Consider the following 25,263-nt stretch of genomic DNA (forward strand, 5'->3'; position numbering starts at 1 on the left):
GACAGAGGCTGACGCAGCTGGTTTCCAGTCAGTTCCTCGCAAAGAACTTTCTTAAAGCTGTAATTTAAAGTACGATCTGGCATTTCATTCTACGATCGATAAACGAAGCCTCTGTCTTTAAGGGTTTGGTGATATCTGACCTTGGAAGAAATTTTGTGATTTGGAGTTGAACTGAAACTAGAAGTTCGTTGAAGAGACAGAAAGCAGTGGATTGCCGGATAGTTGACGACATAGATCGAAACAAGGGGAATTATCAAAACATCAAGGTACAGTTTCTCTTTTTTTTGTTTTAATTCTGCTCTTTGACTTGTATTTATGTTTCAAATGCTACAATTGTGTAAGAAATTAAACAGTAAAAAAATTTACCAATTTCAGGTCTGTGTTGAAGCAGCGGAGTAGACAAGCACAATGGAGGAAATGAAAGAAAAGAAAATAAAAAGGGAGGAAAGACACAGGTAAAAAATCGTTCACACATGTTGCTTCTTGTGTTCGTGTCCTTTCATTTTCTGTTTTATTAAGGTGGCACCAAATGTAACAGATGTGAGACTGAGGAAAATATATGGCATGAGATGAATTTAAATAGGTAAATCACATTTACCCACTGAAGCCAAGCTGCCACACTATAATTAGCCAGCCTGATCAAATATACGCAGTGAGGGAAAATTCTGCCTTCTTATAGGCAGTAGACATCTATCTTCATCTCTGGGGTTTGTATTATTTATAATCCAAGCTGTCTTCAACAAAACTGTCCCTGTCGAATTCAGGTATGATTGTTTCCTGTAAAAACAACCTGAACAATCATAAAACAAGCAAAACTAATACTGTATTATTGTATACTCCTGTTTGTCACACACTTAGCTTTAGCTCTTTAGTTTATTGCTGTTAAGTTTAGTTTGTAAAATTTGGGGTTATATTTCTGCTTAGAAACTTACGTGGGGAGTCAAAGTAATACAACCTCAATTTATTTCTTGATCTAAAAACAATATGTTATTTTTAATCTGTCAAAGAAGCGGAGGTGAAATGTATCATATGAGGAAGTTGGGTCTTATTGGCTGTACCGAGAGTGAAACACAAATACATTCAAAGCGAGCTGTGTTGAATGTATTTCAGCAGCTTTGATATAGGACACTTTTCCATTTCCTGACAATAAAGGCAAACAATAGGTCTCATTAACTTCCTCATCATCGATAGGTTTATTGCTCGTGTGACAGACATTCATAATAGTTATCAAAAATAGTTTGTCCAGGGATGTACTGTATTACAAGGTTTCCATTGGATATCATTTACAGCTGAGGAAATTGTTAATTTCCCCTGTGCACTGCTGTGGTTCTCTTTATTGCTGTGGCTGCTATCATCCCCACCGATGTTGCTGCTGTAGAGACTCCATTTAAAATGTTAAATACATGCTGCAGTTTCAATCACATTCTCTATATTGGTGTTGCGGAAGTCGAAAGAATCAGGATGTTTCCGGGTTTAGAGCTTTCTTTTTATTCATTTTTTCTCGGTTCCGCGTATTATTAAAAGATCTTAAAGAAAATGACATACTGTTCTGTCAACAAGTTCTGATTTTGAAAATTCAACTAAACTGAAACAATTCTGTGATGAATAATGGAAGATTTAAAAAAAAAAAGGGTCCTGAAGTAAAATCAAAGCAAGTTCAACTACTGTGGCATCTTCTGAGCTGTGTACCTAAACATACAGTAGTCAGACTAGTGTTACTGGATTTTTATGAGAAAATGACATACAAAGAAAAATAATTCAGTTTTCCTGGTAAAACAGACATACCGGGCTTTGCAAAAGTTCTGTTACACTCGGTTTCATGATCTTTAGAGACGTTTACATGTCGGAGTGAAAAATTCCATTAAATAAACTGAAAGTTCTACCTTATAGGCAGGTGTCCTTAATACAAATTTTTTCTCCGGTGAAGTTGTATCAAGATGGAAGTCAAAAGAGTTGAAATATCTGCTCTCATTTGTGCTGAACATCAGCCGGATGACCGTCCACAGAGTTGCGGAGAGGCTAAAGAATGATGAAGATCTTTCAGGTCTTCACCATTCTTGAAAGATCACTGAAAGATCTTCACCATTCTTCAGCCTCTCCGCGACTCTGTGGACGGTCATCCGGCTGATGTTCAGCTGCTTGGCTCTGTCAGACTTGTTGTGGCCAGCATGAAGGAGAGCAGATATCTCAACTCTTTTGACTTCCATCTTGATACAACTTCACTGGAGAAAAAAAATGTATTAAGGACACCTGCCTATAAGGTAGAACTTTCAGTTTGTTTAATGGAATTTTTCACTCCGACATGTAAACGTCTCTAAAGATCATGAAACTGTGTAACAGAACTTTTGCAAAGCCCGGTATTTCCTTGTCTAAATTAAAACCAATCTAATCTAATCTGGGGACTATAAATTTGATTTGGGACTGAAGGGACCGAGCTGGATCTCATACAAACTACACCTCTTTTTTGGCATTATTAGCGCAAACTGCTTCACATAATATCAGTGCAGGTATCTGGTTGCCATCCATGACTGTTTATTACAAGATTACATAACAGTTGGGGTCATCTAGCACCAGAACTCCAGTTGTTACTGGCCACGTTTCAGCTAGTCTTCATGTTTGGGCCAAGCTTTAGGAGAGGGAACCACTACAACAAGTTTTAGTGAGAGATGGTAGAAAAAGCTGAGGAGACAAGTAAGTGCCATTATTATCATAATGTCAGGAGTTTTAGTGAGCATTTAGCGGCTTGAGAACCTTACAAACCAAAAATACACTTCTTTAGTGGCATCGCTGCCTGTTTAATGGGTTCAGTAACATCCGCTAGCATTCTAAATTACGCTTCCCATGACAAGGCACCGTCTCGGTGTATTTGAATTCTGTGGAAACACGGCATAATCGGTCCTGGCTATTAAAACGAAAGATTGTCTTTCCCCTAGCATTTTGCAGACACTTAACTGTGATTTTCAGACACTCAAAAGTGTTGTCGCTCTTCTAAAATCAGCAGCTTTTCATGGTTATGCAATGATTCAATGTTTTTATGCATAATTAAAGAAAAGCATGACTCACAAACATGCACCCTCATCTTGCATAAACACCTTCTGCTACTGTGGTTTCTGAACCACACCTGGACTTATTGGTATGTTGATAGTTGCTATGGCGAAGTCTATGACACAAAGTGTTATCAATGCAAGGTAGAAATCCACACCTTGATAATTATGGTTCACTTGGCATTAATCAGCAAGGAGGGAGGGGAGGCAGAGGAACTGATAGACACATGGGTATTATTAGGGTGGTTTAGGGAGATATTTCACAGGCTTGGTGAGCTAAAATACCCTATATGTAGACGTCATTCATTGCACCCATCACGATTAAACCTTTAATCAGATGCAATAAAATGTTTCCAGTGACAATACAGGAGACAGACATAAAAACAAAGACACTAACAGAAGTTTTATGTCCAGTATATTCACAGTTTCAGGACTCTGTACCCAGATTCTCGTTAAATCTGAGGTAGTTTTATGAACCGATGATAAAAAAATGTTCTAGTTTCAACTGACCTATAGTCAATATTCAACTTTCTGTCTGATCTTGACATGATCAACTTGATTACACTGTTAGAAAATGACCTTGGTGTCAGGTCAACAAATTTTATCTTAAGGGGAAACTGTATCATGAAAGCACAGCATGCAAATTAAATTATGTAATCTAGATATTAATAAAGATATTTCAGATTTCAACAGGTCGTAACTCAGCATAATTTATCCTCACTCTCATTCTGCCATGTTGAAGCGGCCCTTTTTCCTGAATTGTAGTTTGTTGGATTATTTGTCAGCCTTTCTTAAAGCTCATTATTAAACTGTCTTTCTAATTTTCCTGGACGTATAGTCAATCACTGTGCTTGTCTCAGGGATACGTGGGATCCATTCCAACTGAACCCTGTTGGATCTGAGAAGGAAGGCAGCAGAATATGTTTCCGGGTGATGCAGTACCTCGTTGCTGTTATTGTGGGGTTGGCAGTCTTGACCAGTGCTGTTGTTGCAAAGGTAATATGACCCATCTCTATCAGTCTATATATTTATGAAGATATTTATCCATTTGTCATTGGCACAGAAGTGAAAGCATCATCGTAAAGTTCCCAACACTGACTTTGGACACTTTAAGCTAAAAATGTTGCTTCAGATGTGATTTTGTTTAGAAATAACATCAAAATTGCCTCAAAATGTTCAATCCTAAAAATCAGGGTTCAGCTTGTCTTTCAGGCAGTCAGAAAACCCCTCCCTGTATGCTTTCATTGTGATTAGATTTAATGACTGTAGTGTTTTCTTCACTGGTGTATACAAGCACCCTTTCCAAAAATGTTTTTTATTTTAATTTCATTTATCTCAATTTTAAATTGACAAGGCATTTGATCTCTAAGTATTACAATTCCACTTGAATGTGCTTTGAACTGTTTTGGTTAATTTGAACACTTGTCTAGTGAGTAAGTGTGTTGTTGCAAATAAGAATTTCCCAAACCTCTCTCTTTTCTTCCACAATATATAAACATGATGTTTCACAACTGGTTTAAAGAGCAGATTGTTTTCTGTATAGTGCGATATATTTGCTTAATAAGGAGTTGAGCAGGATCTTACTGAAGTATTGGTTTTCCGGTAAATACTATCCCTTACTGGCAGCCATGTTTGAACATTTTGGACTTTGGCAAATTTAAAATGTGAACAAACAAATGAGCAATAAGTTAAATGGTCCTATGTGACATTAATCAAAGATGACTCATAACTTTAACTGTATAGTCAGCTGATAACTGACTACTTTTCCAGACATACAACCAATCCATAGTCATTAATAAACTAAATACTATTGGAAAATGTATATTGACTGCATCCCTAATGCTGCATGAATCATAAAAAGATGCAAGCAAATACTAATGTAAAGCATTTATGGATATTTTTTCTAAGTCCCATTGATTTTAGTGCAGTGATTGTACTTCAACCATTTCACTGAGGACGTCATCTTGTTTAATAGTTAATAGGAACCTTATCTGTCTCTGTTTGTCTGATCACAAAGTAACATGTAAAAGGCTTCTGCTATTTATGGCAGGGCAACTCTTACATTGCTTGCTCCTTTGTACCCAGCTCTCTCCCTTTCAGTTGTTTATCTCTCACTGTATCTCTGTCTCTTTATGTGTATTTGTCTCCTTTGCAGATATCATCCTCCATTTCCCCCATCAGTCTTTAATTCTGCAGTATGTGCATGTGTTGGCACTGCCCCTTGGCCTTTGATTTTTTTTTTTTTTTTTTACAGTCATCATCCTTTTGGCTTGGCTTGTCCCTTTTATATACTTATTGTTCAACCTGACAAATTCCTTGGTTGGTTTCCTGGTAAATGAGTATAATACAACTGTGAGGTGTCATAAAGACAGTTTATAGTAGAAGCTGGAAGCAGAAAGGCTTTGCTAGTAATTCCCAGACTTCATCCTAGTTATGATTAAAGGGAATACTGCTGAACACAGGGGTTAACTACTGTCAGCAGGATCTCTAAAAGCTTCAATTTAAAAGAAGATAAAGAAAGAAACGTATCAATAAATCTTAATTAAAAGCAGGAAATGGTAAATTTTCATTTGGTTCTCGCTGTTTTTCTTTTAAATACTTTGTCTGTTCATTCAGGGGTCTCTCTTGGTGTTGACAACGTTGTCCAGTCCTAAGTCCTTGCGCACCCCAAAGGAAAAGCAGTTCTACATGCTGATGCTGGTGTTCTGCCTGGTCTGCCCCAACTTCCTGGTGTTCCTTAAAAGCCTGTGGCGTTGTGCCTTCAAGAGCTTTGTCAGGCCCAACATGAAGACCATGGCATTTGTACGTTTTTCTAAACCACAATAATACACTATGTGATCTGATTTGCATGTATTTATAACAAATAACAAAAATGGAAATTTTATATCCTTGTTTACAACCTCACATGAAAGCAATATTTGTCTAGATTTAGTTAGGATAAAGGAAGTGCAATTAATTAATCATGACTCTTGTTTTGGTTTATTTAAAATGATTTACAAAGTACACAACTGAAGAAATAGACCCTAAAACATGTTTCATGAAATAATCATAACAGTGGACTAACTTTAACTGAATAAATTTACTTAAGCTATTTTCAATATAAAACAGTTATTTTTTGTATTGTAAAGTCACATTATTTTGTTAGATCTTGATCATTGTACTCTAGTGGCTTCTATTAAAGTTTCTACATTTTTCTCGCTGGAGTTACCATCTATTTTTAACTGATTGTTTAAATTTTGAGTGAGCAAATATATCTATTTCATAGCACCCTCAAAATCCACAGTGGAACAAAAAATTTTGAGTTTATGCGTGTGAAAACACCCGACAGAGGATAATGCAAGATGATTATTTAACAAAAAAAAAAAAGAAAAGAAAAAAAGCTCAATTTACAACTAAGTGACCTTTTTTATTGTACCTGTACCTCAATAGTGAATGAGTAACCACTGGGTTAATTTCAGGCATATCTGTGTTATCACTGCAAACTGGAAACACGCCCCTGCTTCATTGTCACTAAAGAACATTCAGTGAACTGATATCGCAAAGGACAAAAAAAAAAGATGTCTGTTTTCTTATTGTTGAACTAATCCTAGACAGACAAGCATTCAAGGAACTACAACGCTGTCAGTGCAGTTTAAAGAATGTTTTGTTGCTTAACTGATGTTAGTCATTTTGACCACAAATGTATTATTTGGACTTGATTCTACCGACTTAAGAATGAAAAATTTTCTCCCTTGGATGACTCCCAACATAAACACTGTACGTGTGTTCTTGGATCTTTTCCAGATTTGTGCCATTGAGTGTCTGGTGTCTCTTGGTACTTCAGTCTTGGTGCTTGTCGTCATGCCCGAGTTTGACGTCCTGACCAATCTCTTCATCAGTGGAGGAGTCTGTATTACGTCTGCAATTCTACAGATAGTATTCAAACTACAGAGAGAACCTTGGAGAATCACATATCCAGTCTGCTCCCTCATTCTCATTGTTGCTGGTAAATCTCTTTAATTTACTGTGTAAAGGACTATTTGTCGTTTCTTTGTTCTTTTAACATAGTACTAAAACAACAGGTTCACAAAGCAGACTTCTGTGATCCGTTCTAGATTTACAGATTGAATGTGGTGACATTGATTATTAAGTTACATTTTCATTTGCTGTTGTCCCAGTGTAAAGAAGTACGCTAACTAAATCACAGTTTTCACTTCATGGACTTTACTCAACACTGCTACGCTGCTCCAAAAAATACTCAAAATGCATTTTTGAAAGTCCTAGTAAGCTCAGGTCATCTAAAAGGAGGTTTAATAGCCATGTTGGATAGGAAAGAATGAAGCAGACAGGAAGATTCAACAATTACTATCTTTCTCGTATAGTACATGTGCAATAGGGATTGTTTTTCTTCGTTTCTCCCACTTGTTTTGAACACATGTCAGTCATGGTTTGTTTCTTCAGGCTTGGACTGAAATGATCCGTCTCTCTAATTATCAGTCAACTCTTTCACTGTCTTTCTGTTGTGTTTTTCTAAGTCTGGTTCAGTAAACAATCCACCCTCATTATGACACGCATCTCAGATGAATGATATGAGATTTATGAACTGTCAAGACAACCCTGACAAATTGTCATTGGAGTATTCAAACAAAAACTGCATGTAGATCTCAAGCTCTGGGTTCTATGGTGGGAAAAAACACGTCCACAACTCACATGGTTTGTAGAATATGCATGAATACTGACAAAGCCGCCATGTGAACAAAACCTAATGAGACCAAGTGCCAGTTGGTTGGCTATGGTACAAAAATTGTCTTCCCAGTTATACTGTGGTGGCAAATGTAATCGCTGGCTGGATTTAGTTGAGAAGAAATGTTTTTTTCCAGTGAATGACATATTGCATTTGGTTACATCTTCTGTGGTTTCATTTAGGCAACAAAAATCGCTTTGCTTAAGATTGTGGTTAAACACATGAAAGACACTTATTCTTAATAACACAGACAACAATCCTTCTTTGCCTATAACCCTGTGAATCCAGTTTTAAACATCCACTACAAGTAGATACTGCCAGTATTTTGGCAGAAAAAAAAATTTTAAAAAAAAAGGAAAAATGTTGTCAGTATCAAATTTTTGTGACTTTCTTGATGCTTTAAAATGTCAACATTTCCTCGATACAGTAAGAGAAAATATGAAAAAAACATAAAACATATGTGGGGATTTAAAATTTTATAAATCGCGATATCATTTTTTAATTTATACAGTATATATATATATATATATATGTATATTACCAGTGGACAGTTATCTAGGCATATACCTTGACAACTACTTTAATATTTTACTGAAGTAATTACCTTGTGCTCTGCTTCACTGGCATAACTTCACTAACTGACTGACTGATTGATAGGTTACTGCCTCCTGGGAATTGACTACTACGTTCGAGCACATTCGCATGTAGCTGGAGAGACCACTCACTGCTTTACGTTTGTGGCAATTGGAATTTGCGCTTCACTCCTCGTCTCCCTCTGCTGGTGGGAAAATCCACTGCAAGCTACAAATCGCGTGCAGGTATGTCTTTCTACTGTATGATGGAGTTGCTGAACAGTTCTAGGGCTGTATATTTATAGTGCATAAATTGGTCTGACATGAGTGTGACTTTCATCTCTTATCCCGCAGGACACGCTGTCGGAATTGGACGGTTTCAGGGACTTTGTGTTCATCATCAGCAGTATTCTGAGGATAATAGTGATAGGTAATTATCTGCTATCGTCTGTATGAATGTACCACGCTGACAAAATTACACATGCTCATGAAATGTATTACCAACACCCAACATCACCGTGTTTTGCATTGGAAAAAAAATCTCATTTCCAGCATTCGCACTGGAGAACAAACACATTTCTGTAATGTCAGGGGTGCGGATGGATTGCGGAGGATGTTCTCCAGCTGTGATAAAGTCTTCAATTGCTGTTTTCCATTTTGCAGTCTCTGTATTGTGTACAACACAGCACTATCCTTTTATTCCACTCTATATTACAGTCTAATTATTTAGTCAAAATCAAATGTTTCTGAAACCACTCAATTTTACAGTAACCTATTTTTATACATTAATTGTATATTACATTTTTTGTTATTATTGTGGTATCTATGCTCTGCATTTGTGCATTTTTCTTTATCAGTGTCTCTTCTACGTCAACAATATTTTTTTTATTCTGTTGTAGCGGGGGTGTACCTGGTCTACCATGTGCTTATTGTTAAATCTATCACCTGGTCAAACTTTAACCTCGGGAATAAGGAATGGGAACTCCTGCAAACAGGACTAGTGCTGTTGCTCTTACAGGTATGTAGAAGGAAAACAGAAAAATATTAAGAGTGAGTTATTAATAGCTAGATATGGTGTGCAGTACACAGCTTGTGTGTGTGTGTGTGTGTGTGTGTGTGTGTGTGTGTGTGTGTGTGTGTGTGTGTGTGTGTGTGTGTGTGTGTGTGTGTGTGTGTGTGTGTGTGTGTGTGTGTGTGCATATCCATCCCCTACTACAGGACTGCACAAAGTGGCACCACTTCCAAATGCACGTTGGAGCTCAAACAACATACATTTGCACACACTGATAAAGGAATAACATCATCATTTAAAATATAAATACAATCATTGTCAAAATGACAGAAATGCTTGAAATAAATGGAGAACCTCCTTTATCACTGTGGAGAGCCACTGCAGCAGAAACTATGTGACTGAAATTTAATGTCTGAAAAAACTGTTGTAAAATTTGTAGCAATGTTTTATCAAATATACTTTTAACCTGTTATTTGTTTTTTTTCCCTCAAGTCCTCTGATTGAAGATGTATTTTTCATTGACTACATTTAGTGGCTCACAGCAGGTCTTGTCTAGATTAATACGGCAAATTAAATATGTGTTACCAAAAATCACCCACACTGATTCAATACACACATTAAGTAGTCACCGATCACAGAACTGCCAACTTGATTTAATCCAATGCCTCCTCACATGGAGCTTTGGAAGTTTTCACATAATCCAAGTCCAAAAGCATGCAGCACTTTCTTTTGCACTCCATTGCTCCATGCTTAAACATGTAAATCAGATGAGCTGCGGTCCAAACAACTACCAAACAGCTAAACAGTAAAATTTCACTCTGTGTCTCTGACCATAAATTGCAGTAAGTCTACTAAATATTTCTTTTGTATACTGTCCCAGGCCTTCTGCTCAGCAGCCTGCCATTGGTTTGGGGTGGTGGCCTGTAAGATTCATGCTGTCAGAATGGGTTTTGCACTACCAGTATGTTGCACAGGACCTGCAGTGCTACTGGTGGGGCTGATACTCTTCCTAACACAGGCACAAACTCTCGGAGGTGATAAGACGGTGAACATCACAGGTGACTTTTCATCTTCAGTTTATTCCTATATTAACTTTATGTCGAGACTTGTTTGTTGTTGCCCTCATTCCAAATCGCTCCAGAAGGATCTTGGTAGAAACTGATGGACTTCACAACAAATCTTACAATACCCTTCATAACATCTCTTTCTTATAAAGCTAAAAAGTCAGGTTGGCTACCGAGACTCATTTCTCAGTGAATGTTGATTATTACAAAGATCCTTAAATGTTTACTTGCATTTCCATTGCAGAGTTCTGCGAAAACCTGAAATACCAGAGTCTCAAGAACACAAGCCCTATGACCTTACTAGAAGTTACTCATAGCATCTGTCAAACTTCACTTAACAGGTATGTCTGTGTGCGAATCTGTGTATAGGAAAAACATTTATCTCAGCCAACACTCCTTTTATCAGATTTAGCTTGTGTCTGTGTGAGCAGTCGGCTTTCACATTTCAAGCAACATTAGTGATCTATAAATGTAATTATTGTCAATGAAATGTCTTGCAAGTGCAGACTGTTGGGTAATCCGTGTAAATCTACATACATATTCCACCTGTCCAAGTTATGTTCTAAATATTTAATACTATTTACTGACAGCTACTACTTGCAATGGCCTTTTTCAATGCTGGCACTGGAGGGTTTGTGTATGTGGACCGGCTTTCTCACATGTACCTACTACGTATGGAAGACAAAGGTATCAACACACACACATACAGTTTATACAATAATCTTCTTTAAAGCCTTAGCTCACATAAACTATGAAAAGAGATACTGTTAGGATGAACCAATCTCTTAAAATGTTGAGTTAGTTTAAAGCATCCATTAATCTTAAGCTTACTGCCAGAGTAAGATTTTAAATCAAAACATATGAAAGCCTATGAGTCTCCTTTTATAATGAGACACAAAGACATACACCTTAATGTTTCTGTTGTTCACCATGTATTAGGTCCAGCGTATAGAGAGAACCTCTCAACTCTTTGTTCGTCGACTCTATGAATCTGCTTTCATTGACCAGTCTCTGCTGCTAAACACCAAGATAAAAGTAGCACGAGCAAAAAACCAAGCAAGGTAAGAGTTGTCTGAAAAGCTGATTTTATTCTGCATTTAATTTTAGTGTTTATATTAAAAGCTGGTATATGGAAGAGAGAAAAAATCACAGATGTTTCCTAAATGTGTATGTTCACATCAACAAATGTTTAAAAGTTCTGCTAAAAAAAATCTCCCTCTCCTCAACCCTCTCCTCCACAGCCACGATGAAATACAGGATTGTGTGATCTATCTTTGTGCCACCATGTGGCATGAGACATATGATGAGATGCTCAAGATTCTCACCTCCATGTTCAGGTTAGATACACTGTAACTGCAGACACCATACTTACTGGTATTAACTTCACAAGACTTAGATCCTGGTTCAAACATTTAAAGAGAAACCACTACATCTACTGTGTAAATTTCTCACCAGGAAGCAGTCAGCACACGGCCTCATATCTAATGGGAGTTAATACTGTTACAACAGAGCTCATTTCTGGTCAGAATAACAATAGAGGGACGTTTTTACCCAGAGAGACAGTTGTCATAGGAGTCTAATGTGGAAAACTTTAACCATGAAATAAAGGCCAAATTCATTAACTTTGACCTAACCGTTACATACTGTTCATATCACATCATGCTTTAAAAGTGCAACATTTTTCAATATTTTAGGGTCAGCTTTGGAAAAGTTTAAAACTTTAAAAATGGCATTGAGGGTGTTTTTAATGCTGTCGAATGTCAAAACAGGTGAAATGTGACATGAACAATTTAGTTTAGATACTGAAGAACTGAAAGGGTTGGGACTTTTTACCATTTATAAAGACATTCTCCAATTTATGTCCTTTCATCTTTTGACTGCACAAAAGAAGACGTACTTAAAATACTTAAGCGAATAGGCCTTTGGCGTATTGCTACAATCATCTGTTGCTGTTTCAGGTTGGACCGTTATCGAGGTGATCCAAAGGAGGAACACAGTGACTATTTTAACTTCGAGAGTCACATTTATGTCGATGATGCCTTCACGGGTGAAGAAGTCCCAGAAAGGAGAAAGGTTAACAGTTACGTTGAGGACTTGATCCATGTTGTCGTAGAGGTTTACAGGTGAGCTCATTCATCTATCTGCTATCTACAAATCCATGTATCTTTAAGTCTCTTTTTCTAACCAACCATGTACATATCCTTCCATTCAGGGTGTTTACCAACAAAGAGCCAGATGATGTGTCCATCGTCGAGACTCCCTATGGCGGCAGGTTGATGCTCATTATGCCTGAAGGCAACATGCTTTATATTCACCTGAAAGACAAAAGGCGCATCAGGAACAAAAAAAGGTGGTCCCAGGTATGCAGCTGTGGTGTTGTGTGTGTTTATATTCACGTTTGTGTACTTGTGAATCCTAAATGTCGGAGTTTTCTAAGAAAATGTACAGAGTTGCCAAGTTATGGGTAGATCCCCACCCACTCCTCACACCACTGTCTGGATGTCATTCCCCAAATTCACACCCACAAATCATTGCCTCAATGAATATATGTCTTTTAGATGGGAGAATGCGTTCTTCATCACTGATCATTTTCAGCTTTGTACAGTCTGTTGATTACTTCAACATTGCTTGGTGTATAATATTACATGAATGAAATAAAAATGCCCAGTACATACTTCCGAGAGTTATTGTGAGACAGAAAAGTATTTCAGTAGCAAAGAGGCTGGAACAGAGAATGCTGTTATTTAAATTCTATTCAGGTGTAATATTGTACTGCAGTAACTATCATATATCTGTGAGAAAATGTTAAGCTACAATTGAGATATGCTTTAAATAATGCAGCTATACTTGTCTTTTCTTTTGTAAGATGTTTCCTTTGTACAGTGTCTCCATCACATTTCTCAGGTTTATTTTAGTTTCAGTTTAGAAATTAATATTTGACAATTATGTTGACATTTCTGTGAGACAAATCCATAATATAAATTGTATCCAGCCTGGTCTTGGAGTTTCGCACTTTAAATTACTGTATATGACTTTCAGATAATGTACCTGTATTATCTGCTTGGCTGGAAGGGCTACATTGTCAAGAACCCTCAGAAGATCAGTGTAAGACTTTACTGCTGTTTGTTTCAAATGAGCATATTAGCATTGTGAGTTTGAGTGGTGTACAAAATATGTCAAATAACATTGTTTCCAGAGCCAGTTAGACACACGCAGAGCCAGTCTGATCTCTGTGGATGGTGAGATCTTCCTGCCACAGTTTGACAATGACAACAAAAGAAAATTCATATCAGATGACAACACATATATTCTTGCTCTGGACGGAGACACCGACTTCCATCCCAAAGCTGTGATTTTACTAGTTGACAGGTCAGTGACAAACAAACCAGCTAAGTGATTTAGTCAGATTTGCCTTTCTGACTAAATCAGATTCAATCAGATGACTCAAGACTAAGATCTCATCACTTTTCAGTAATGCTAATTGCTAATACTGCTGGAAGACAGGAAATACATACATAGTTTTGTCAGTTATTCTGTTATTTAGCATGATAGGTCAATACTATTTCAATTATTATTGCATGTAAAGCAATTTTAAATAGAGAAATTATTTTCTTATTAACAGGTTGAGAATGTATCACAACGTAGGTGCAGCATGCGGTAGAATCCATCCTACTGGCATGGGTAAGTAGGGTTTGTTTGTTTTTTAACTCAACTCTTTCAGACTTTGTGTTTGTCCTCTGACACACATGCACTTCCACAGATATATCATTAAAATATATACATATTTAAACAAATCAATAACAAGAAAGCCTCACAATAAAAGTGAATTGTGGGAAGTGATTTAGAATGAGACTTTGAGTTTACAAGTCTGACATTAATGAACCTAAACGATAAATATCATGTCAGTATTTTTCATCTATTCATTGTAAATGTTATTAGTAGTCAATTCATGAGGGACTTGGTTTGTTTCTCCAGATTGTCTCACATCGTTGTGGCCTTTTATCTGCTTTTTCTGTCATTTTTTTAAATCACTGTCAATTACTTTGTCTCTATAAATCTCCCTACCCTGCCTGCCATCCCAGGTCCCATGGTGTGGTACCAGAAGTTTGAGTATGCAGTGGGTCACTGGCTGCAGAAAACAGCAGAACATGTGTTTGGCTCCGTGCTCTGCAGCCCGGGATGTTTCAGTCTGTTTAGAGGGTCTGCCTTGATGGATGACAGTGTTTTAAAAAGATACACAACAACTGCAACAAGAGCTTCAGAATATGTGCAATATGACCAAGGTCGGTACACACAGCCCCAAGTGTCTTCACCTGTGATGTTCATGTTCATTTTTGACATCTCTTTTTTGACTTGTATGTGATTATATACACGTTTCTAGGGGAGGATCGCTGGCTGTGTACTTTGTTACTGCAGCAAGGGTGGCGTGTCGAGTACAATGCTGCATCGGATGCGTACACCAACTCGCCGCAAGAATTCAAGGAGTTTTACAACCAGAGGAGAAGATGGGGACCTTCTACCCTGGCTAATACACTGGACCTTCTGCACAGGTTGGTGTTAATTATTGATAATAGTGGGGTTTCACATCGTGGCCAGCCACTTTTCCAACTTAACTCATTATCATCTATTCTCTGATGTATGCTCATGTTTTTTTGTGTGTTTTTGTTTTTAAGCAGGGCTTCAGACTGCGACCAAAATGGTAGCATTCGTGACCTTTTTTTTTTAAAGAGCGTATGAGTTGAAGTTTCAACTAGTCACATTTGTGAGAGTGAATGATGATGATTAAGCTGTATCACTTTTATAACTTTGGTGGCTCTGTAAGTCTGTCCCATGATTTTAGCTTCGCCCCATTACATGAACATTATCTGCTGTGGTATTTAGGCTTAAAATTCAGTATTCTCATGAAATGTGGAGGGAGCCTACATGCACTGTCTTTTCTGCTCATTGAAACAACCGCATGTAGAAAAACAACATTCGGTTTCATCTGGGACATATCTGACATTAGAACGCCCCATATTACTCTTTTCAAGGTAATTTTTGGTCACACACCTGTCTGAGCACACTGCAGCTACTGCAGCGTGCAATGTGGGGCATTTAACATTGGTGTCTGTCTATTGATATGCAGATGTTCAGCAACTGTTGTGTTTTGCCAGTGACAAGCTGGGAGGTGCGACCAAATGAGAAGGTCGGTCGCATCGGTCTATAGACTGCACTTCATCAATTCCTATCAACTCGTCTGTGGTTGTGATTCAATTTGCAGTGGCGCAGAGACAGTGAAGAGAAACACATCCATCTCCCGGCTTTACATTTTCTACCAGATGTTCACTGTTGGATCTTCTATCCTGGGACCAGCCTCTGTGACTCTCATGATAGCAGGTAGTTCTAGTTTTCTTATGCATTGTATTGCTGCTCTTACTGAGTGAAAACAATCATTTTTGATAGTGTGTAATAGACAAGTATCTGATAATCTAATTTGCTGAACTGATACCTGAAGATTTCCTCCAAAACCTGACTCACTTTTATTCTTACGTCTTTCTAACAAACAAACAGGGTCACTTCAGCAATAGAAATAGAAATGGAAACAGTAAGTCTTAATTGTCAATATACAGAGCGTAACAAACTTTGCCCCCCCCCCCAAAAAAAAAAAAAAAAAAAGTTCCCAAACTACCAAGACTTACCAAAAATGGCTGCTGAATCAAAGAACTATTCAGAACACCATTGACTATCCTTTTGAGATAATTCCATATATTAACTCTGGCCTAAGTGCTTACTACATCTGTGCATCAATAAAGCAGTTTAAAAAAAGATGAAAAAGAATGAACCATCAAATCTGCAAGTGCTTTTAAAGTAAGTTTGATTGGTTTGCAAACACTGATCTTGGGAGTAGTCATATTGTAAAATTTGAGTAATAAATTTATGACTGGAATCACTTTCATATAAAAAGCATCCAGTTTTCATAAAACATTCATGGACTCAGTCTATCCCAGTACAGACTCTGTGATAACCCATAATGGCAACTACTGGGAAACACACTTTCCACTGCAGATCTGAATTATTAATCCTTCTTTATTAATAACTTCATCCATCTACCTGCATCTGTTATTTATTCCCCTGTCTCTCTTTCTTTGTCTTCTCCTGCCAGGTGCTTTCCAGTTTGTCTTCAAAATTGCTGGTACACTTTCCATCATCATTGCCAGCATTCCTCCCGTGTTCTACATCCTCATTTGTTTTGTGACCAAGGCAAACACCCAAATAACCATTGCTGCTATTATGAGCATTCTCTATGCATTCCTCATGACCGCATCTCTCTTTTCCATCATTGGTTTGTTAATATCTTACTTTGAATTCATATTACTACATTTATATTTTTAAAAGAAATCTGGCTTAAATGTACAAATAACCTTTTAGGTGATATGGTGGTTCAGGGCACCTTCTTGACCCCGACTGGAGTCTTTTTGGTTTCTATGGCAATTATGTACGTGGTGACAGCGCTACTACACCCAGAGGAATTTAGTAAGAAAATATTATCACACACATTATTTTTGCAATGTTAACAGTGTTTGGCTGTTATAGTAACAATGTTATGTGATTTTCTCCCCCAGCGATGCTCATCTATGGTCTGATGTACTTCATCTGTATCCCCAGCGGATACCTCCTGCTGACAATCTACTCACTGGTTAACATGAACATTGTGACCTGGGGCACAAGAGAATCCAACAAGTAATGCAGTGTTCATTTTTGAAAAGAGTAGTGATGATTAAGGCTCTAATTATTTTTTTCTTTTTCATTATTGACATATTTTATTTACTGCATGTATATCATGATATTGAAAAGCGACATCATAGGCCCCATTTACAGATTATATTCATCAATTAATAGCTGCTAATCTGAGAACAAACCATAAGCTGTAGCATGAATATTGTTAGCTGTAGCAATAAACATACCTGTATGGAGAGAAGTGGTGCTGGCAAAAAACAGGAGCAGTCAGAGTATCATTTCCTATCAGTTGATTGAGCAGTATTAATGGAGATTGGGTTGCTGAAATTAAGTGACTATTTTTAAGTTTAACTGATAATAATTAACATGTGATTTGTGCATGAAATTAAAGACAATATTTTATGGGCAATGAATGAATTCCCGTTAAGCTTCAGTGTCCCGCCGGCGGTACACTTACTAATTTGCATAGGAATTTAAAGAATGTCCGAAGGCTGCAAACGCGATTATACAAACACTATACGCCGATGGAAAGCTTAGATTCTCATGAATCCGCCGGTATAAACCACTTTCAGATGTGATTACCACAGCGGGTAATATAAACACATTTGTCCGACAAAAAACGAATATCCATCCATCCATTCTCTATACACGGCTTCAACGTACACAGCGCGACTCGTATTTCCGGGTTCATTATTACACACAGATGGAAATATTCCACAAAAAACGGCCATAATCCAACCTTGGACATCCAGACGACAAGCCAGTAAACTATTTTGTCCAAAACATGTCTTGAAGTCGGTATATAATCCACGAATCAGTCGTTTTCAAGGAAATGCACCTCGCGATGCGCGTCCAATATTCCCTGTACTTCTCAACATATTTTTTATTTATAAATAGAATATTAGCAATTTTTTGTACTGAAAATGGCTGGAATTGACTGCAGCTTAAAGGGTTAAAGATAAAAAATACTAATTATTTTGTACAATCGTGCAGAATTTTAGCATACCACATCTATCAATTAGGTCCTTTTTTTGCTGCATATCTGGGAGAAATCCACTAGGTATTGATAAACAAGGATTCGTTCATCCAACAGATAAGTACAGACAGGAGGGAATTAATTCTTTCATTCATGCCAATTTGAAACTACAATACTCACCCGACATATCTGTCTGTATTTTATTGTGTTTCTATTTTTTTTTTTTCTTACTGTCTACCAGGACAGAAGGAGAAGTGAAGAAACAACACAATCTTCTCTGTGACAGAAACTGTAGAATCTGCTGCTGGGACATGAAGCTACAGGTACTGCAACCAGACAGCTACTGAGCCTTTCAGTGGGTGGGCGGGCAGATCATTTGACTTAAGGATTAATGTATTCTGCTGCTTTACAGGTAACCCAGGAAGCAACGAACATGCTATATCAACAGATCACAGGTCAGCTTCCACAGCAAGTCGCTCCCCTTATCGACAACAAACAGGGAATACCTCTACAGGCAATAACAAATTCGGGGCCTCAAACCCAACCCAACCACAAAACAGAAGCTGTGAACTTAAAGGAACCAAAAAAAGGTTCACCTGACCAGTGGAAGCCGGCAGTAAGCAGTGACAGGTATTTCTTTTTCTGTCTTCTCTTCTATTGGCCCTAAATCTCACTAATTATTTGAGTTAAACCGTAAAAAAGAAGCCGTAACTGTCGCTCACGTTGACACAAACCCTCCTCTGCATGCTGCTAGTTTTGAAAATGGCACAGTACAGCTCCATTCCCAAACACTTCCATGTTCCCCAATTTAAAAATATCAGGCTTTGATTCATATTATTGGTATCACTGTGCAAGCATATAAATTGCTGCTAACAAACAAAACTGTGTGTGCATGCAGTGATTATGAAGATGACAAAAAAAGCTCAATACTGAGTTCATCAGATGACGATGATGACGAGGATTACTTTAATACTCTTGATCTAGAGGAACAAGAGGAGCCCCCTGCATATGGTAAGAAGCACTTTAAGTTTGTATTTGTCAGTAATACTACACACTGTAACTCATACAAAACATTCTGTAGAATATATTATGCATAATGTTTGTGTGTGTATGCAGACTGGGTGTATCCAGTGAAAGACGAGTTTCTGAAGAAGCTGACTTACGCCAACCTGAAGAAAAATCTAAAGGAACAAATATGGTAACTAATCTACATCCTCTATAGAAAAGTTTTTGTACGATCTTAATCTCACGGAAAACCCTACCAACTTCTGACAATGTTTCTGCAAATAAAGGGTGAATATTATCTTAAAGCATGTATCAAGAAATACAGCGTTACTTCTGATACGTGTATGTGTGGTGTTTACAGTTTCAGTTGTAATTGTGTGATTACAGTCATGTGTTCTTGTGCTTTTCTTTTTGTCAGGTATTCGCTCCGTAACAAAAACGAGGATGATGTGTGTGAGGAGTTGGTCCTAATGTTAACAGACACACTGAATGGAGAGCTCAGTGCAGTGGGGCCTGAAGATGTTCTGACAGACATACAGGTGGACCAGTTACAACATGAGCTAACACAGCAGGTAATAACAATTATCTGGATAAAATACAACAACAATATGTCGTTCATTAAATAAAACGGTAAAATGTCTACTGATTGAAACACAATGTTATCGTTCTATGGACAGACAGACAGACAGACAGACAGACAGACAGACAGACGCTCCTGCTACTGCACAGAACAAGTGACTGATTTCATGAGTAACTGACTCTCTGCTCCTCAGGCTCGACATATCCTTAAGACCAATGGAATGAACAGATTGGAGAAGAGAGTCAAGAGAGCCATTGAGAAAACACTCGCTGCCCCAAAACTGCAAAAACTAGACGAGGTAAGATGCTTTTTCAGTCTTTGGGTCTGTGAGACATAAATAATATACAATGGCAAGCAATAACAAGCCAGTCAGCTGTACAACTAAGTCATTTTTTCGGTACAGAAAAAAGAACTAGTAGCTTTCATGGGCCATTAGCAAGAAGTAATGCTACAACAATCAGGATGCAAGTGTATTTGTGTGCCTGTATTTCTGTGTGTTTAGGGTGAGGAAGACTTCTGGAACAAGTTACTTGAACGTTACTTGGAACCTATCAAGAATACTAAACAACATGAGGAGGATGTCACCAAAGAACTGAAGTCACTGCGCAACAAGGTCAGCAAACTGTATTTACTGTTTCAGTTCGATTGTTTGTTTGTCATCTTCGTGGGATGAACTGTTTCTGACAAGAAGACTAGATGTTTAAATACTGACACTGTGCAGTTTCTTACTTTTACTGAACACTGTTCATAGATTAGTCTGTATTGGTTGCAAACCTAAAGTTGGTTCTGCTACAAAGAGAATAGAACAGACTTAGTGATGTCTTAACTGGTGTGTGGTTGACGTGACATCAACCAATGTCAAACCAGTGTGTTCCTAAAGTGCATATGCCATGATATTAGAAAAAAATAGAGCAAAAAGTCCTTCCACCAGCTTTGTTTGTTAACTTTGCAGCTTTTAATTGCCTTAAACACTGAAAACAAAAGTAGAGATCTAAGAAAAGTTTATTTTGTCTTTTTGTTTGAGTTTTTTTTTTTTTTAAGCCCAAACAATTTCCAAAAGGCAGGTTCTGTCTAGTCGGGCAATTCAAGATTAAATGAATGATGTTGAGGTCAGGGCTCTGTGGGGGCTTTCTGGAACATTTGTCCATCTTGTATGCAAACAAATTCTTTTCACTCCTTATGCCCGCCAATGCTGCAGTGACTGATATTGTATCTGTATTAAGTATAATGGCCCAAGACAAAACATTAAATTCCCTTTCCTCCCCATAGGCAGTCTTCCTGTATTTCATCATCAACGTGCTGTGGGTGGTAGCCACCTTCTTCCTGCAAGCCATTGGAAACGATATCATTAGCATCAGGATCCCAAGATACTTTCCAAACGGAACTCCATCTGGAGATGTTCTCAAGGTTGGGATACACAACATGCAGTCGTAGATGCATGCGCTGCGACGATAAAGTTTAAGGATGACTATGACCTTTTTTTTTGAATGCTTGTCAACACTACTTTAAGACCTACCAAAATGATTTAATGTTGTGGTCATGTTCTGTCCACAGGTGGAGCCTCTCAGTTTGATGTTCCTGTTGTCTTTTGCTGTTCTTCTCTTTATTCAGTTCCTGGCCATGTTATATCACAGGTACAAGGACATCATTTCAGATTTTACTTTTTGCAGCTGTAAAAATCGGAAACTGAAAAATTCACTGATAACTCACAAACCTCTAAAACTAATGGGGACAAATTAGTATTTGGGATACAGCAGGACTGATTCAGTGACAAAGAAACTGAATCAAAATTTTAAACAAAAAAAAATAGGGGAATTGTTTGATTAATGAATTTCTGTCTTCATGGAGAGTCAGAACAGCATCTCCTGTTGTCCTTGGAAATGTCGATCTATTTTAACATTTCCATTTCCCTATATTAACTGCTTTCCTCTCTGTGCCTCTCTTTGCAGGGTGTACACTTTGATTCATGTTGTGTCTTATCGTGGTTCAGAGAAAGCCTACAGAAAGAAAGATGACGTAAGTAACAAAACCCAAATACACACACACACACACACACACACACACACACACACACACACACACACACACACACACACACACACACACACACACACACACACACACACACACACACACACACACACACACACACACACACACACACACACACACACACACACACACACACACGGTTTAGCGTATGTTCAGGTATCGTCCCACTTGGGCCACTTACCATAACAATGTTAAAGAAATAGATGCAATTTGTAACTGTCTTAACATCACAACAGAAAAAGCATACTTTAACTATACACACATCCAAACACAAAAACCAGCTGCTTCAGGCACAAACATTTTGACTATAGACTGAAGTGGCTTCTGTATCAATGTGCAACATCAAAAAAAATCACTAGTGCATTCAAAGCAAGGCTGCAGTTTCAAACAGTACAGCAAACATAACTGACATTTAAAAACTATATGGTCTCTACATAAAGTGTGTTGCACTTACAACAGAATGTGCATTTAAATATATGTTCTGATGGTCCACAAAAGAGCACCGCCTGTCCTCGGCACCCTCGGTGCTCGTCAAACACAGCCATGCTCTAAACCCAACAGGAAGTGCGCCATCATGCGTTAGCTGTCAAAAATCTGTGATGAACTCCTCCTAAGGGGTAAGTTGTAGAGATCTGAAATTTTGCCAGTACATACAGCAGGCCTTTCTCAGAAAAAGTAAAATCTTCCTCCATAGTCAAAGGGTGTGGTTAATGACACACAATCAAGGATTGAACAATATGTCTTTTTTCAGGGTCAATATCGGTATCAATTATGAGTAATGGAAAAAGGCTAGTGGCAGATATGCTGAACCGATATACATTAAATGTTATACATCAACAGCATGTGATAGCAGAGAACCTGCCAGTCATAACTAGGCTTCTTCATTTATAAGAACAGATTATGTACGGGGGTGATGTCATGATGCTATGATGCTCTCCTGTTTATTGGTAAATCAGTTCACCTAGTTCAAAAACAGCTTGTCTCCTGCAGTTCTGTCTGCTGTTCTTCTCTGTTTTGTAAATCTTTCACTGTTCTATCACTTCAGGGTTCAGGGTAATCTGTGGCTGCCTCCTAACTTAGCCGTGAGCTGTTAGTGTAGCCTTAGTCATTGTGAAAGTAGTGAATGCCCTCATTTCTGCAGATGGCTGTACTTCTTGGTCAGACTTATCTCTGAGAGAAAAGATATATAATGTCATCCAGATGTCATCATCATGATTACAGTAGTCAAATGATTAGCAGTCATCACTCTACTGAATTTATGTTTGATCAGTCAACATTTCAGAACTATTGCTGCTCACTGGTTAGATTTTCAGCAACTCATGCGTACAAAAGCTGACCAGTTGGGACCGGTGCTACTAATGCAGTGTCCTGGTTCACTAGTAATGCTTCTGTTGGACAAAACTGGCATGTGTTACTGAAAAGAGTGTAGGTTACGTGAGAGTTGTTGTTCAACTAGTACCACAACATGTTTAACTACTGCAGCCAAATATCCAACTAGTGTTGACAAAGATCCAACTACTGGAGAAATCTAAAAACCAATGACCACTAACCTCAGCACATCTCACAGTCACAAATCACACACAGCTTAACAAGAAACTTTAGCAAACCAAAAATGTGAAACAAAAAAGAACGAGAGCAACTGGAGGATTCCTGATTTTTTTTGGTCCAGCAGTGTCACAAGTATTTGTAAATAACGTGGGTAATGCTGGCAGTGAACATACTCTACTGCAGAAGAACTTTTTGCATAGATATTCGTGAAAAGAAAGAAAGAGAATAGAGAGGTAGGGGTGTGTTTGACTGACATACCAGTGTTTGAAGACCTCTGTGCTCCATGTGTCCGGATAACTGCATTTGACATTTGGTCCTCTTTTACACAGTTTCAACGCTAAGAAGGACTTCCCATCTCAGTAGCACGTGACCAACAGAATTGGTGTAAAACTATAAAATGTGTTTAATTTTTGCGACTCTAAAAAACTTTATAGGGTTTAATTGGAGTAAAAGGGCTCACAGTTGATTCTCTCGACCGTTTTTACTGGACTTCCCACCGACGACAGTTTTCGACAAATTACCAATCAAGGGACGCTCGCCTCACCTGTATTTGTCTGTAGCGCTGCAGTACCGCCTCTCACCACTTAGGCTCAATGAAGTTTACTTCACATTGCAACCCAGAGGGGCGCTGTTTCACTCAATTCTTTGAAAAGAAAGAAGAACAAAATTGTACAGCACCAATTCTTTAAATTTCTGGTGAAATATTTGGCAATTTTTTAACTCTGTGGGCCTGTTATTTCCTTTTTTCTTTTTTAGTTTACTTTATTTGAAAATTCTGCATTTAAATGAAGCTGTTTATTGATGAAATTTCTGAACAACTCAGACATATAAGTGTAAGAACCCCGAAGATGACTTGTTTGTGAAAGGTCACAAGTCTGCATTTTATTGAGTGACCATTTTTAATTTCTTACCTAGAAGGTACTGCAGTTCTCAGATAAATGTAATGGACTTGTATTAGCTACATTCCACTTCAGTTCTTAGGCAGGTGGACACAAGAGCTCAAAATACTGTAGAATACATACAAAATAAAGTGTAGAATGAAAAAAATCCCTCAAGTGTCCATCATGCTTGACTCGACACAATGCAGGCACCCATAATGGTCAGCTTAAGTGGTTGAGCTGATGATTAAGGTTGACCACAACAGCCTAGAAATAGACAATTAAATTAGTGCAGACAGACTTCAATTTTCCCAAAATTCCCACAGTGTATTCTCTGTGAAACCAATGAATACAAAGAGGTATGTTTTAACTGTCACACAAGCTGACAAAGCTGCTTTTCAAAAGCTATCATTTGACTCAGCATTGTGTCTGTAAAGCGATATGCAGCCATCAAAACATTTAAAGCCAGAGACACCATCAGCCAGTTAAAAATGTAGAAACCCTCAGGAAAAGTCTGTTCATTCACTCATCAGTGTACCTTATGAGATCTTTTCTGTGTGTGTCTTTCTGTCATCTAGGATGATGATGATGATTATGAAGATGACCACATTCTGGAGAACGTCTACACCAATCAACTTGCCCTTAGCAGCGATGACGTGTCATCAATATCAACTAGCTTTAACTAGAGAAACACAAACACGACCAGCTCATATCCAAAGGCAACGAATCAGCAAGTCTCTTACCACTTAAGGGCTGTTTCCTCCACCAAGGCCTTTCACATTACATTGGATACATCTTGATCATGATCATACTGCACAGACTGTCACAGTAGACAAACCATGTCTTAAACTTGCTCACGAGAAATATTATATTCTTCATCTAATCTACAGCAGATGTTTTGCCTCCCAGCTAGTCATTTCAGTAGAATCCAGCTGGGGAGGCAAAATGGCACAAGGGAAATCAGTTATAGCAGATCCAATAAGCTTTGTTTGACAAAGCAAAATGAGGAATTAATAAGACCCGAGTGTGGGTTTTAGCACCACATGATCAGCGGAAAGAATGGTTTTAGTGGGACAAAGGACTGTTTGAATG

General features: G+C 37.9%; 1 protein-coding gene across 1 annotated transcript; it reads left to right on the plus strand.

Annotated features, from left to right (window-relative positions):
- The first annotated feature begins 408 nt into the window (after window positions 1–408).
- chs1 (chitin synthase 1) lies at window positions 409–24,857 on the plus strand. The gene is made up of 34 exons (XM_022192010.2): window positions 409–455; window positions 3,905–4,040; window positions 5,661–5,846; window positions 6,828–7,029; window positions 8,425–8,585; window positions 8,694–8,769; window positions 9,239–9,357; window positions 10,232–10,409; window positions 10,660–10,756; window positions 11,006–11,102; window positions 11,355–11,476; window positions 11,657–11,752; window positions 12,374–12,538; window positions 12,628–12,775; window positions 13,455–13,520; window positions 13,612–13,784; window positions 14,038–14,096; window positions 14,498–14,698; window positions 14,797–14,965; window positions 15,676–15,791; window positions 16,558–16,737; window positions 16,824–16,928; window positions 17,018–17,135; window positions 18,350–18,431; window positions 18,521–18,738; window positions 19,007–19,119; window positions 19,225–19,306; window positions 19,532–19,685; window positions 19,887–19,991; window positions 20,196–20,306; window positions 20,963–21,100; window positions 21,248–21,327; window positions 21,643–21,709; window positions 24,750–24,857. The coding sequence occupies exons 1-34, from the start codon at window positions 409–411 to the stop codon at window positions 24,855–24,857; spliced, it is 4,275 nt and encodes a 1,424-aa protein (XP_022047702.2).
- The last annotated feature ends 406 nt before the right edge of the window (window positions 24,858–25,263 follow it).

Source organism: Acanthochromis polyacanthus, chromosome 2, assembly GCF_021347895.1.
Source record: "Acanthochromis polyacanthus isolate Apoly-LR-REF ecotype Palm Island chromosome 2, KAUST_Apoly_ChrSc, whole genome shotgun sequence".
NCBI classification, from domain to species: Eukaryota; Metazoa; Chordata; class Actinopteri; family Pomacentridae; genus Acanthochromis; species Acanthochromis polyacanthus.